Source organism: Alnus glutinosa, chromosome 6 (assembly GCF_958979055.1).
Source record: "Alnus glutinosa chromosome 6, dhAlnGlut1.1, whole genome shotgun sequence".
Lineage (NCBI taxonomy): Eukaryota > Viridiplantae > Streptophyta > Magnoliopsida > Fagales > Betulaceae > Alnus > Alnus glutinosa.
The window spans coordinates 11,881,218-11,896,906 of NC_084891.1; the positions used below are offsets into that span (position 1 = coordinate 11,881,218).

At 37.5% G+C, this 15,689-nt stretch overlaps 1 protein-coding gene across 1 annotated transcript; it reads left to right on the plus strand.

The window, feature by feature from the left end:
- The first annotated feature begins 692 nt into the window (after positions 1-692).
- On the plus strand, positions 693-10,050 carry LOC133871746 (uncharacterized). Its single transcript, XM_062309159.1, has 6 exons — positions 693-934; positions 1,344-1,471; positions 1,788-1,891; positions 2,030-2,117; positions 2,398-2,459; positions 9,483-10,050. The coding sequence occupies exons 1-6, from the start codon at positions 822-824 to the stop codon at positions 9,633-9,635; spliced, it is 648 nt and encodes a 215-aa protein (XP_062165143.1). The 5' UTR covers positions 693-821; the 3' UTR covers positions 9,636-10,050.
- The last annotated feature ends 5,639 nt before the right edge of the window (positions 10,051-15,689 follow it).

Below are 15,689 nucleotides of genomic sequence, written 5' to 3' on the forward strand. Positions count from 1 at the left end.
TGATTAAGTATATTGATTGTCATTATATCATATGACTAGCAATTAAATATTAATATTATTCACTTTTACTATTTTATATACATATAACCAATTCATATATATTGACCAATAGATATTTGTTACTTAATTTATGCTTACATATAGTATATTATTTATTACTATACTATATATATATGAGTCGAGCCTTCATAAAGAGTCAATCTTTATATGAACGGGTTCACGAGTTTTAATCGAGTCGAACCAAGTTTATACGAGTTTGCATCGTTTAATAATCGAGTTTGATTTATTGTTCACGAGTAACTCATTTAATAATCGATTCGAGCACGAGTCGAGTTTATTCGAGCCGATCTTAAATAAGTTCACGAGTAACTTAGCTTGTTTATACCCTTAAATTGAGTACCATATGGGCAACACTTTTTTGAATATAAATCCCACGGAAAATAGGTTTTTGAAAAATTTGTCCTTAAATGTTTGATTGAAAACATTTTTTTATCTCAAAAATTATTTTTAGTCAAAAGTAAGAGCCTAAACAAGAAAAAAACAGAAAGTAAAAAACAGAAAAAGAGAACCTGAAAAAGTGAATGCGTAAAGAAAACGCAATCCCAACCAGCGTTTCGGTCCAAAGTCCATGCCAGTTTGGCTTTACATTTTTCCACGTGGACATCCACTAGTCTCGTCAAACACATCTCTAAACCTGAACGAGTTTCTGAGGTCTCTCTCTCTCTCTCTCTGTCTCTCAATAAAAACTCGTGAAGCCCTAACTCGCGAATCTCGCTCGCTCGCTCACTCCGGAAAGGGCAAAAAGAGAAGGCATCCCAACCATGGTGTTCTACTTCAAAGCCCGCTCAGAGGTCGGCGATTACACCATTTTCATGGGCCTCGACAAGTTCGAGAACGAGGAGCTCATCAAATACGGCTTTCCCGAAGACATTTGGTACCCTTCCACATATTTCTGTTTCTTATTTTCCCCAATTTGTTGTTCATATATTTTATTTTGATTTCGATTTATGCAACTGAAGGGATATATATATATATATATATATATATATATATATATATATATATATATATATATATATATATATATATATATATATATATATATATATATATTTTAACAAATTGTGGAAAATGAAGAAGAATGAAGTGTTCAACATGTACGTGCGTATTTGTTTCGTTTAGGTCATGTCCACACAGCTAACAGTTTTGGTTTTTCTTTTTTGACAGACGTGCATAATTAGGTTTTCTAAATCTTGTCTGATCTTTACCTGGCTTATAAGTTTGTAGGGTTATTGCATTTTCAGCTTATGAACCTTTTTCTTAGCAGGGTTTCTTTGTTGCAGGTTCCATGTGGATAAAATGTCTTCAGCCCATGTTTATGTGAGACTGCACAAAGGTCAGACTATTGATGGTATAAGTGAAGGGTTACTGGAGGATTGTGCTCAGCTTGTCAAAGCAAATTCCATCCAAGGCAAAATCTAAACCAGATTCAGATTCTTCCTGTTTTTATGAAACAGTTCATTTAATTGTGTGTTTACTTTTATTATATGTTATCGAAAAATTACTGATTACCTCATCAATATGAAGTGGGTATTTTGATACTTGATGAGCTTTTGTGTATAGAAATAAAAAGTTCACACGGATGTAATAAGATCCCCTACCAGACAATGCAGAGATATATACTTTAAAATTAGCTAACACTATAGATGGTTATCAATCATTCTTCCAATTTGAGTTATACTTTTGTGGTGTTATAGATGAGTTACTTTTTTCTGATTGTATGGCAGGCAACAAGGTGAACAATATTGATGTTGTTTACACTCCCTGGTCCAATTTGAAGAAAACTGCTTCCATGGATGTTGGTCAAGTTGGTTTTCACAATACAAAAATGGTGGGCTCCCCCCTTTTTTGTAGCATGTGCATATGTTATTTGGGATGCTAGTTTCCTTTGTGGATTATTTTTTTTTAATCTTTTTTGGTTGAGCATGCATGAGAAATAGATCTTTCTCTGATTTGATGCTGCATATAGGTTCGGACTGTGAGAGTGGAGAAGCGGATTAATGAGGTAGTTAATAGGTTGAACAGGACAAAAGTGGAAAGGAAACCTGATTTGAAAGGTACAATTATGATCTCTGTGTCCTTTCAGGATTCTTTTATTCTAAAGCTAGTACTCTAGTTGCTCTTTGTGGATGAACACGGGGTGCAACTTTTGGGTCTTCTTCCCCATTATGATATTTAGCAATTTTCTCCTGTATCACTTTTTATTTTATTTTATTTTTTAAATTTATTTATATGCATGGAATTTAGATATGAATTATTCTGATTTTAAGTCTTACTTTAATCTTCATCTTCTATTATCCTGTCATGATGTCTCTTATTTATATCATGTAACTGCAGCCGAGCGGGAAGCGGTTAGTGCAGCAGAAAGAGCGGAAAGGAAACAACAGCTGAGAGATAAAGTAAGTACCATATATTCTGTTGATGATTGTTTGCCTTCATTGGCCCATATGAGGTCACTAAGATCAAGAGACCTTTACTATTTGGGTGAACACAGGACCTGAATAGCCAATAGTAGCCTCATAGAGCTTATGGTAACATAAGTATACTGTTCTATTAAAACCTGTTCTGGCATACACTTCTGAATTTTACATGTATCAAAGGAATAGCCTTGAAGATGCATTTTGCAATTTAACTCAAATTGAGGTTTTGGATGGTAGAATTTTGGCATATGTGTTTCCTGTTGGTGTAACCTTGTTTTGGGAAAATATTTAATGAGATGCTTACGCTTTGCTCTTGTAGCCCATATAGAGCTCAAATTCACTTTGGCTGCCTATTAACAACAGATTCGTATGGTTTTTAAGATGTGCAAATTACTGCTATGGTGCTACTTGGGCTTTGGCTCAAGTGGCAAGGGACGGGGTTGGGGTTCTGGTAGGTCTAAGGTTTAAATCTTAACAAAATTCATCATAAAAAAAAAAGAACAAAAACCACTACGGTTTTGTGGGTTGATTGTGCTGAAGATCTCTTCCATTTCAAATATGTTTTCCTCTGGAAGATCATGTTTGACTGTCAATGTCATCTTCCTTCCACTTAAAGCCTAACACTCAGATATCAGGTCTTTTAGTTATTACTTCTCTACGTCCAGATATCAGATCTTTCAGTTATTGCTTCTCTAGCATGCTTGCAGCGTACTTTTGGACAGACCTCCGGTGGAGTTGAAGTCCAAAAATTCCAACTAATTATCCAATTATTTGTAGCCCTTCCATTTGATTTCATAGGCTGGCTTTAGGGAGGGAATATGATTCCTCTTCCTGGAATTTGATGACTAGTAATACTTTAATGTGCATGGTATGTATTGATTGTCGATCACCATATGCAGAAGGCATGTTGATTCCATCTTTACACAAAAGAGCTTGTTTGCTTGAAGTAAGATGCCAACAACCCTTTTAATGGAGTTGTGAGGTACTGAGCTTGTCCAGTTTTCAGTTCTATTGCTTGAAGTGTCTCCTCATTTTACCATGAAATTGTGCTTGAGTTCACCAGATCCACCTATCATGGGTGTAATCATAAAAAAAGATCATTGAAAAAGCATGAGTTGTTATCGAAACATTATAAAGTTGATGATTCCCACCAAGAATATGATCTCTGGTTGTGCTAATTCCATATGAATCAGTTTTGCGAAGCATGTGCCAATCACTCCGTTAATGGCACCAAATATAGAATATAGAGCCCCTATTGTGGTTAGTGGAGAACAGACATTGGACCAGATTTTTCGTAAAATTGAGATTTTTTTTGTTTCCTTATAAGATAGGGGCCCCTTAGGGATCGGTGCTTTTTTTTTTTTTTTGAAGGGGGCATGCTGTTCAAGAAAGTATTCTGATGGTTTTCATCATTCCATAGTATGTGGGCCTGTACAAGGTTCTTTTGGACCATTATGGCGTGTCCGTTGAGTCAGAGTTTTGTGTTGCTTTGGTCTCTTGAGTTATGGGGTTGCGTGATGGTGCTCAGTTGAATCCAAAATGTTTGTGGTGGAGGGAAATTCTTCTGGGGTTTGGATTTTTGAGAGTTGTCGGGGCGTTGTTTGCTGTTTTCTTGGATAGAGTTGATAGTCGGTGGTTGCTTGCCACCATAGAAGAGCTGTTGCGAGAGGGGGGGCTCGAAGGTGTTTTGGAGTCTCCCTCTTGGTCCAGGATTGACAGATTTCATGTATCTCCGGCTTTGGAAGCTCAGTTTCCGGATTTGTCCTAGATACGGCTTCCTAGGCTATGCTCGGACCATTTGCCGATTCTTCTTGACTGTGGTGACTTTCATAGGGGTAGTAGGTACTTTAAATTTGAGAACATGTGGCTAAAGTCGGAGGGTTTTGTGGATAGGGTGAAATAGTGGTGAGACTCTTATCACAGAGCCTTATTATGGCTGGCAATCTCAAGGCTTTGAAAGTTGATTTAAAGAAATGGAATGAGGTGTTTGGTGTGTAAGGAAAAAGAAAAGGATCTTCTAGGAAGAGTTATGTGCTTTTGATACCATTGAAGAAGAGAGTACATTAGGCGATGATGAGAGAATGAAGAAGGTAGAAGCTTTAAGCAAGTTAGAGAGATCCACTCTCATGGAGGAGGTGAGTTGGCAGTAGAAATTTAGGGTTTTATTGTTAAGAAAGGGGGAGAAATGCACGAAGTTTTTCTACAGTGGCTAATTACAACAAGATGTCCATTGACACCTTGTTTATTGATGGCACACTTTCTACTAATTGGGTGGGGAGATCTATGAGCACATTGTCCAGTTTTATAAAAAGTTGTATACAATCAATTTAGCTGGCGGCTTTTGTTGGATGGTTTTTCCTTTGATTCTATTGGTGAGGCTGCGGCTATTTGGTTAGAGAGTTTTTAAGAAAAGGGAGGTGCTGGAGGTAGTGAAAGCAATGAATGGTGACAAGGCACCGGGACTTGACGGCTACTCTATGGTGTTCTTCCAAGCTTAATGGGTTGTGTTGAAAGAAGACATTATGATAGTCTTTCGTGACTTCCATGCTAGAGGTAAGTTTGATGGACTAAGGAGCCTTAATGCTACATTCATTGCCCTCATTCTGAAGAATCCAGGAGTGGTTGATCCTAAAGACTTCCACCCGATTAGCCTTGTGAGTGTCATTTAAAAAATTATTGCTAAGATTTTAGCTAACAGGTTGAAGATGGTGTTGAAGAAGATTATCTTTAAGTCGCAGAATGCTTTTATCTAGGGTAGGCGGATCCTTGATTCTGTTCTTATTGTCAATGAATGCCTTGATAGGAGAATAGGATCAAGGAAGTTGTCTACCTTGCAAGCTGGACTTAGAAAAAGCCTATGATCATGTTATTTGGGATTACCTTATCAACATGTTGAGGAGGTGGTTTTCGTGGGAAGTGGTGCTCCTGGATTGCTCATTGTGTTTCCACAGTGCGGTTCTCAGTTTTGGTGAGTGGTACTCCCATTGTTTTTTTTATTAGCTCCCATGGTTTGAGCCAAGGGGACCCCCTGTCTCCTCTGCTATTTGTCATTGTGGTGTAGGCATTGTGTAGGATGATTTTTGTTGCAGTGAGTAGGGTACTGTTATCTGGCTTCTCTGTAGGGACAATGATTGATATCTCTCACCTTTTGTTTGTGGATGATACTTTGATTTTCAGTGGGGTTGACCCAGATCATCTACATCATCTGCGGTGCTTGTTTTTATACTTTGAAGTTGTCTCAAGCTTTAAGGTTAACTTGGCTAACTCATAATTGGTTCCTATGGGTGATGTTGCTAATGTGGATGGATTGATAGGTATCATGGGTTGTGGGGTTTCTTTGCCTTTGAAGTATCTTGGTATTCCATTGGAGGTCTCCTACAAGGCCAAGTCTATTTGGAACGCGGCGTTATTGAGAAGATAGAGCATCAGTTGGCTGGTTAGAAAATGATGTACTTGTCTAAGAGTGGTAGTGTTACCCTTATTATGAGTACACCTTCCAATTTACCTATGTACTTCATGTCCCTCTTTCTTGTCCCTGCAAGTGGCAAAGTGCATTGATAAGCTTTAACGTGATTTCTTATGGAACAGAAATTTCCTACAAACTATATAAACTAATTTTTAAAAGCGACGTGTCATTTAAGCTATTAAAAAAGCATGTGAGAAGTACATGTAATTAAAAAAATATGTGCTTCTCACATGTCACTATTAGAAGTTGGCAATTTATGTCATTTCTTATGGGGTGGGCTTGGCAAAAAGTTCAAATATCATTTGGTAAGCTGGTCCAAGGTTTGTTCTCCAATCTTTGAAGGAGATTGGGGGTTCGGAACATGCTGATGTTCAATCGAGCTCTCTTAGGGAAATGACTGAGGTGCTTTGTGCATGAGAGAGAGGCTTGGTAGAGAGTTCTGAAGGAATCTAAATTTGGCAGTTCGTGGGGTGGGTGGTGTTCTAAGAGCATTCACAGCAGCTTTTCTTTGATTTTCCCTAAATTTAGGGAATAAAATTTTTTTTTGCTTCCTTATCCAAATACACTTCAGAATAGTTTCGTTTATCTTTCTCTATATCAATTAAATATTATTTCCTTACAAATATAATTTCCTACATACCCTCACATTTTTCATAAAGTTACAACATAATCCCTAATAAAAGGCGAAGAGATGAGAGAGGAAAGATGAATATTTTGTATTAAAATAATGGATAGGGAAGCTCTTTTGATTCCCTACACATTGGGTAGAACTGTAGTATTCTTAATGCTTAGGGAATTTGTTGGGGGTTGTTTTTATATATTTTTTTTGACATTTTCCCTATATGTAGTAGGGAAGCTGTTAGGGATGCTCTAATGAGCCTCTTGGGACATACGGGGTGGGTTTATGAAAAAATATTAGGCGGTGTCGGGGGAAATTCTCTAGGTATACTAGATTTGAGGTGAAAGATGGCTCCAAGTTTAGTTTCTAGCATGATTTGTGGTGTGAGGATTTGGCCCTTTAAGGAAGCCTTTCCAGATTTATTTGGCATTGCTTGTGTGAAGGATGCTTTTGTTGCTGCTCACTTGAAGCTTTTGGGCGGCTCCACTCAATGGAATGTAAGCTTTACTAGAGCAGCTCATGATTGGAATGTGGATGTCTTTGCCTTATTCTTCAGGGTGTTGTATTAAGCTAAAGTGAGATGAGAAGGTGAAGACAAGCTTTGGTGGATCCCCTTCAAAAGAGCTTTGTTCGTTGTTAGGTCATTCTACATTGTCTTGGTTCGCATTGATGGCTTTCGCTTCCCATGGAAGAGTATTTGTTGAACTAAGGTTCCTTTGAGGTCTTTTTTACTTAGCCGGTGGCCCTAGGAAAGATCCTTACCATGGACAATATAAGGAAACATGTCATAGGTGCTATATGTGTAAAAGGAATGGGGAGCCCGTAGACTATTTTCTTCTCCATTGTGAAGTTGTTGGTGCCTTATATCCTTTTTTTCCAATCGATTTGGTCTATCTTGGGTTATGCCTGTGTTGGTGGACTGCTGGTACCGCTTGGAATGCTGTTGCGTATAAGATTGTGCCTTCGTGCCTTTTGTGGTCTCTCTCAAGGGAAATGAATGATAGAAGTTTTGAGGACTGTGAAAGGACTTTGGAGGAGATGAAGTCGTTATTTTTCTGTACTCTATATTTTTGACTAGCGGCTTTTGTTTTTCCTAGTGATTAGTTATCATGATTCCTTTGTTTTTTGTTTTCTCCTTTTAGCATTGTGTTTTTCATGGATACTTTCTGTGTACTTTGGGGCGCTTTACGCTTTTAATGATATCTCGATTACTTATAAAAATAAAAATAAAAAATAAGTAGAGAGAGAATGAAAAGAGGGTGGGAAGGGGTGGAAAGCCCTCAATAAAACAAGGTTCTTTTGCTAAATTAATTTTGTTTCTTAGTTATCATGTTATGGTTGGTGGTTTTCATTTCACCCTTGCACATGGACAACCATTTCATTGCTGTAAAAAAAAAAAAATTGCATCTAAAAAATGCTATTCTGGTACAGGATAAGCACAGTGTTTGGCTTTTCTATTAGATCCTTGCCCACCCATATCATGACTAAACTTGGATGACATCCTCTCTGGTAATTTTAATAGCACCAGGGAGCTCTCAAAATTTTTTTTTTTTTTTTTTTTTTTTTTTTTTTTTTAATTTTCTTAAGTAGGGTTTTTGCACAAGGTTTACTGGAAACTTTTTGATCCCCATGATGCTTTTCAGATTACAAAATTTGAAAAGCAATTAGCTGCTCTTCTTCCCCCGTCGAGGGGAGGGGGGTGTATATTTTTTAGGGTTAGCAATTTTTGATACAATTTGTGAACCTGACATGAAATCGCTGGTTGGGATTGAAGAGTCTTACCCGTTTAATTAAATGAGTTTGGTTAGGGTTGACCTATATAGTCTTATTCTCATGCCTTGACACGACCAAAATCCGATATTTAGGGCTGAAATTTTTTGACATGACCCGTGAACCTAATTCGAAATTAGGAGGTTAAAGTTGAAGGGTCAAACCCGTTTAATTTAATGGGGTTAAAGTTTACCTATATAATCTTATACACATGCTTCGACATGACCTGAACCTGACACACAGACACGAATTGTCACCCCTAAATTATTTTCAGTATACCTAGGTTGTGCCATTTGTGATACATATCAATTTGGAAAAAACAAAGAATCTGTTCAAGCCTTATCCTTTTTCTAAATTTGAAATTCACTACGCATTTCCAGACTTCCAGTTATATAAAGTGCACAAAATTTTCAATCCAAGTTTTATTTTCCTCCTGTAGCATGTCATCAGTCATCACGGTCAGCTTGTTCATCTTGTCGTCTTCTGCAATCTTGTCAAATACTTTAGGGTACTTTGTGTGATGTAGAGTGGATGTTTTAAATTGCAGAACTTGGAGTGCCTTTTCTTATTTGTAATATTTAGATGACAATTGAGTGATGTATTGTGGGAATAGTCAATCCTTTGATGGTGTAGAGGTTCAATTTCATAAGCTTTAGTTGCTCTAGATTCAATCCATTGCTCGATTTAAGGTTATTAGTGGGTTCGTTTCTTTTTGTTTACTTCTCCCAAGCTCGAGTTGTAAACCAACCCCCCCCCCCCCCCCCCAAAAAAAAAAAAAAAAAAAACCTATTTATTTTAATTTTTTAAAATAGCAACTTAATAATTAATTCTTAGACTGTTTTGTGCCTTTGCCAATCTTTTGCAGTTCTGTTAGTGTTTTTATCAAGGACAAACAATGCACCAAAAGTTGTTAATTTTATATTTGATCAACAATGAGGCAATTTTTTTTTTTTTTTTGATGATGCATCTGGTTTTTTTTTTTTTAATTAAAATCTTTGGTTACATTTTTGGGTTAGATTAGATTGTAAAGCAATTTTATTCCTTTGTTTTGAGTTCCTAACAAAATCTATCTTGGTTTTAATGTAATATAAAATTTTAATTGGAATCTTCATTTAATAATGCAAGTGATTCACATTTGTGTTTGCAGAAACGACGTGAGGAGATGGATAGGCTTGAAAAGGAGAGACAAGCAGAGCTTAGGAGCTACAAGGGTTTAATGGTCTCTGAAAACATGACATCCAATAAACAGATTGCAGCCACAAGCAAGTCGTTGCAGGAACTGGAAGAAGACTTCATGTGAACGCATAATTTGTTTAAATGTTCAGTAGATGTCTGTAGCTGCCAAAGTCAATGGGCCCGGCCTACAAGAAGGTGTTAGTCATTCAGGTTGTGATTCTAGCCTCTAGGCCTCAACTTTATTTCCCTTGTGATTGAATAACTGATTCCCAAGTCTGTTTTCCTGTGGATTTTAATAAAAGAGAGAGCATCTGCAGTGTTAACAGAAGTGGGGAGAGAAGGGAAGAAGGAAGAAGGCCTAGGTGGGTGGTGGGTGGTGAAATCTCCTTTTACTTTCCTTTCCATATGTATAATTGGATGATGAGGATAAACTTAATTTGCATCTGCATTGGGATAATGGGTGATAAACCTGTGCTATTGCTGTCAACGTTAAAAACAAAACTTGCTATAATATATATATATATATATATATATATATATATATATATATATATATATATATATATATATATATATGTACATGTATTTCTAGTTTGTTTAGAGTTTGCATTAGGTTCAGATTGTCTCATTTATTTATGTTAACTCATGCATGCAGACAGGCATATGTTATATGATGATCACTTGCTGTTGAAAATAATGGGTCGAGTGGGAATGGAGTCCTTGTCCCACTTATAATTGGTGCCCTTGTAAAATCGTTGTATATATTACAAAAGCAAGAATTGCATGTTCTTTATTGCTGCTACTAGGTTTGAATTGGTGGTGCAGCAGTATGAGAGAATATTGGAAGAAAACAGGGGTAACCAACCAAAGCTAGATTTTATTTTTAAAAATAATTTATTTATTTTGAGGATATTGTGATGATGTTTGTCCTCGTTTCTAAATTTCTAATGAGCAGGCCTCCCAACAATGTACTCAACAGTTAAGGGATTGCATTGTATTCTTACCTATTAGAGCACTAGCAGCAGATTTTCAATCATTTTTCTTACTTTAGGGAAAAATTTAGGAAACCAAACCAATTTTTATTTTTTCCTATACAAAAACACCTTCCAGCAGCTTCTCTTTATCTTTCCCTATATATATATATATATATATTTTTTTTTTTATCTTTTACTCTTTTTTCTTTTTCTTCTTCTTTTTTTTTTTTTTTTTTTTTTTTTTTTTTTCTTCTTCTTTTTAACTTCATTGCAGATTCAGAAGCATCCGCTCATATTCCAGATTTCACTTTCCTCTTATTCTTCTTTTTCTCTCTGAGACTTTTTTTTCCTCTTCTAGTTCTCTCTCAGATTTTCTCATTTAATGATCCCCCAGCTCACCCCCTCTCTTCTCCACCTAATCTCTCTCCCCTCACGCACAGCCCACCTCCCAAATTGATTCAGAGCTCGGGGAGCGTCAAGAGATTAAATAGACAAAGCGGAGGACGGAGCCCTACGAGAGCTCGCCTGGGATGGCCTGGAGAGCTGGTTGGTGGCGAAGGAGAGGTTGGAGAGGAAGCGCAGGGCAGCAGGTGGCCGAGATCCGGCGAAAGCGTGCTTGAGAGAGAGGGAGGAGTCGCACGATTATCCGAGAGAGAGAGAGAGAGATAGAGTCTTGGGTATCTGCTTTGAGTTTATTTGTTTGTTTGGGTTGTAGTGATTTTGTTTGATTTTTGGCATTTCTCATAAGATTGAGGATTGTTGTCGTTTGTACAGGGAGTTCTAATTAATTTGCTTGGTTTGATTATATTTATGTTCTCCAATAGTTCTACCGGAGAATGAGAGAGCAGAGAACATGAGAGAGAGATGCGCGAGGAGGAAGAAGGGAGGCGATTGGGAATCGTGAGAGGAGAGAGGAGAGAGACCGTCTTTATTTTTGGATTATAATAACTTGTTGGGAAGCTACATTGCTTCCCAACGTTGGGAAGCAATGTAGCTTCCCAAGGGTGATCGTCTAAAATAGGGTAACTGTTGTGGCTTGATTTTTTGTGACTTTTTTCAAATTTTCTCTATTTTAGGGAATATAACTACTTATAGGGCATATGCTATTAGTGCTCTTACTGATTGTGATAATGTGGTATCCATTATCAAAACATCTATATATATAAAATAAAAATATGGCTTTGCAGTCTTTACAGTCTTATTAGTAGAATAAAGCAAGAGTGACGACCTAAACTTTTGTCCATAAAAGCGCAAGCTTCAATTGGTTTCCATTTACAATTAAAACCAAAGTAGCTGATTCTTTTGCACCAAACAAAACATATCTTCAAGGAGTTCGAGTGATGACCTAAACCTTTGTCCATAAAAGCGCGAGCTTCAATTGGTTACCATTTACAATTAAAACCAAAGTAGCTGATTCTTTTGCACCAAACAAAACATATCTTCAAGAAGTTTCGAACTCCGGTTGAGAGTAGTTTAAGAGGTCCTATACTTGACTGATCCGGCTTTAGTACTGTAGTTAAAATTACAGCATACTTGCTGCTAAAAAATAAGGGTAAATCACTCTCTTATCTGAGTTGTCTATGTCGTTCTTACACTATATAACGTAAACCTGAACTCTAAAGTTCTACTCACTTTTTCAACTCTCTCTTTGTTTCTCCAATCTGATTTCAACATGTATACTCTTATTTCGTCATTTTCAACGTTGTTTTGTTCCTCCTCTCTTGCTTGGTTTCTCTTTTAGGTAAACAAAACCAAGAAAGGCTCTGTTTTGCTTCTATTCCATGACCAGTAAAAAATTATGTGTTTTACTGTAAACAACCCAATTGTCCTCTCTAATATACAGACCCTTTGGTTTTTCGTCGGTGTATGCTGCCTCCATGCATCTCACAGGAATTGATAGTCTTTCACACTAGAATAATTTTGTTACAAAGAGTATAGTAATGGGTATGAACAAATAATTGAATTTCCATAGTTATCTTCAACTGGGTACACAATAACTAACAAATTGATGAGTAAGACACAAATTTGCCTCCTATGCTTAAAACTATGACGTTAATGGCAACTATGTGATTGATGTGGGCATGTGGCAGGAGCATCCGCAACAGCACTGAGAGGAGGAAGTTGGGGTTCTTCTTATGCAGAACCGGCAATCCCATTGATGACTGCTGGCGTTATGACTCCAACTGGCACAAAAACCGCAAGCGTCCTGCAGACTGTGGCATTGGTTTTGGCAGGAATGTAGTTGGTGGCCCTGATGGCTACTTCTATGTCGTCACTGACCCAACGACGATGACCCTGCCAATCCGAAGCCCAGCCCTTTGCACCATGTTGTCATTTTCCAAGAGGAGAGAAACCAAGCAAGAGAGAGAGAGAGAGATATCTGGTTCAGGTTAGAGTGAGAGTAGAGAGAAAAAAGTATGTGAGAGAGGGACAAACACAATTTTTTATTTATTTTTTCCAGGACTCAAACAACTGGATAAGTATCCCCTCAAATTCTTTGCCCGAATTTGAGAGAATTTGGGCAGCTGATTGTGATAGAGCACTTATGGGACCCACCTGACTGGATAAGTAGTTGGGCAGCCCAAATTTTATTTGGTCAAGTGGGCTCCATATGTGCTCTCTCACAATCACCTGCCTGAATTCTCTCAAATTCGGGCTGAGAATTTGAGGGGATCCTGATTCCAAACAACACATCTAAATGGCGTCAGACATTTGTTTTGCTGTGGGACTCAAACAACAACTTTTAAGTTGAGTGAAATCCGGACCCTTCATTTTTTAACAGTAGATGTGTTGTAGTTTTTAACTACAACATTGAAGCTGGATCCATACTTGCCAGCATTGTAGATTTCTGGACATTGGGTGCAAAAGATCTTTCTATTCAGCTGCGCATGTTTTGCATATCTTGGAAAGACTTTGGTTTGTCTCCATTAAAAGCATATTGATCTCCTCGTTTCGATGCTCTACACTTTTCATTAGGGGTTTTCAGTTATTGTTTCTAACTGCAATTGCTTTAGATAGTTAGCGGTTATTAAAACTCATAAATAACTGCTTTTAGAAATGAGCATTTTTTGCCTTCTTTGAACCTCTTTTTACAATATATTTTAGATGGTTTTGAGCATTTATAAATAATTAGAAGGGTTTATAGCAAAATTCAAGAATATTATTATTATTTTATGAATAAAGATCAATTTCATTAAACTCAAAACGAAAATCTTATATCAAACGCACCAAAACGACATCGTTTTGTGTATTATTATTATTATAAGGGTAGGCGGTTAGCGGTTATTAACCGCATTCGCCTACCCTTAGAACTACTAACCTTCACGCCCTAGGCGTTTAGCATTTTTTCCAACCTCCTACAAAAACGATTATACGGTTAGCGGTTATTAGACGGTTAATAACCACTCTCTTGTACACCCCTACTTCTCACTATACATTCCAGCCTCCGAGGGCTTATCACAACAGAAAATGGGTTTATTTTGTGTCATTTTTACCTCGAAATAATTTTTTTTTTAGAATCTCGAGATTTGATCAAATACTTGAAATAAATTAAAGAAACTCGCACCTTTTATTTTGTTTGTTTGTTTTTTTTTTTTTTTTTTAAAGAAAAATTAAGGGGGGGGGGGGGGGGGGAATGGAAGTATATATAACAATATTTGTTGGGAATAATCCCACTCAAACCAGCCCATATGAGAAGCCCCGAGCCTCAAGGCCAGCACCGGCCCAATTGAAGAGTCCTGGGCCTTAAGGCCAAAACCGGCCCATGAAGAATTGTGAGCCCCAAACCAAGATAGCAAGACCCCTGAGTGGGCCTACCCTAATATGATTCCCGGCCCAAGTTGGATTCCTTGCATCCCACTCCTAGGTCAAGTTGGAGTAGAAGACCTAATTCAAGTCTGACTCCACATCATAACCTATAAATAGGCTTTATACCAGGTAAGAACCCTAGATTGAATTATTGTGCTTTGGAAATACTTTTCTCTTAGAGACTTAGGGTGCATTTGGGATTGCGATTTTGTAGACAATAAGTGTGATTTTAAATCAAATCGCAGAACATAAATTGTTTGGGAATTGTGTTTTTAAAAATTGCTGTTTGAGAACACAGAAAATCTGTCTTTTCAAATCGCGGGTAAGATTGTGCTTTTTTGAAAACACATAATTTTAAAGGTTAATTTACGATTTTAAAGACTAAACTGCGATTTTTTTAAATGCGTAACTGCGTTTTTAAAAATCAATTTTTCAAATTGCACATTTTAAAATCGTTATTTTAAATCACAAACCCAAACAGACCCTTACTTAGACATTGGAGTGAGACCCCATTGGCACTCCAACGAGTTCTCTTTGATTTTAGTTGTTTTGCAGCAATCGTGAGAACGTGTCGTTCATATCGTACTGAAAACTGTTCTAACAGTTTGACGCCGTTTGTGGGAACGATTATTCGTTTTATCATAATAATAATAATAATAATAATAATAATAATAATAATAATAATAATAATAATAATAATCTGTCATGGTGGTGAACACGGGTTCTAGCAGCCAAGCCAACCAAGAAGGAAGATACCAGCCGAAGACAATTATTTAGCCTAACCCGACCCCAGAAGTTCAAAACAATCCACCACCTCCACCGTTCCATCCCTTGGGCGGCGGAGATCAAAACCGCATAGCAGCTTTAGAAGCCGAGATCGAAGTCTTAGCACAACAAAATGCAGAGTTGCTACTTTGAATCCCGGAACAATCCCACCTCGAGATGATTCGAGATGAGCACGAAGAGGAGAAGCGCAATAACCATGCCAACTGTTGTGATTATCAGGAGGATGATCACCAGGAGGACAGCTTTTAGGAGCACGATCACTAAGAGGATAACTGCCGGGAATATGAGAATAGAGGGTATAATTTCCGTATGGATCGGCCGGAGAATGCATGAGATTTGAGTAGGATTGTCAATAATTTGGAGAGGAGATGCACGTACATGGCTTAGGAGATAGAAATGAGGGACAAAAGCAAAACCATGATAGTGGACAAGCTCTTGTTGGGTACTAGATTACCCTTCACCAAACTGGTAGAAAACTACAGGCTACCCGAGAAGTTCAAGGTCCCTCAGATCCTAAGTTATGTTGAAATTGGAGATCCTATTGAACACTTAGAGAATTTTCGAGCTATCCTTGCCCTTCATGGGATGCTCGATGAAGTGGCGTGTCGGGC

Coding starts and splice junctions, on each gene's coding strand:
- LOC133871746 (XM_062309159.1), top strand. CDS start 822: ATGGTGTTCTACTTCAAAGCCCGCTCAGAGGTCGGCGATTACACCATT. Junction 1,472..1,787: donor CAAAGCAAATTCCATCCAAG/GCAAAATCTAAA, acceptor ATTGTATGGCAG/GCAACAAGGTGAACAATATT. Junction 1,892..2,029: donor GTTTTCACAATACAAAAATG/GTGGGCTCCCCC, acceptor TGCTGCATATAG/GTTCGGACTGTGAGAGTGGA.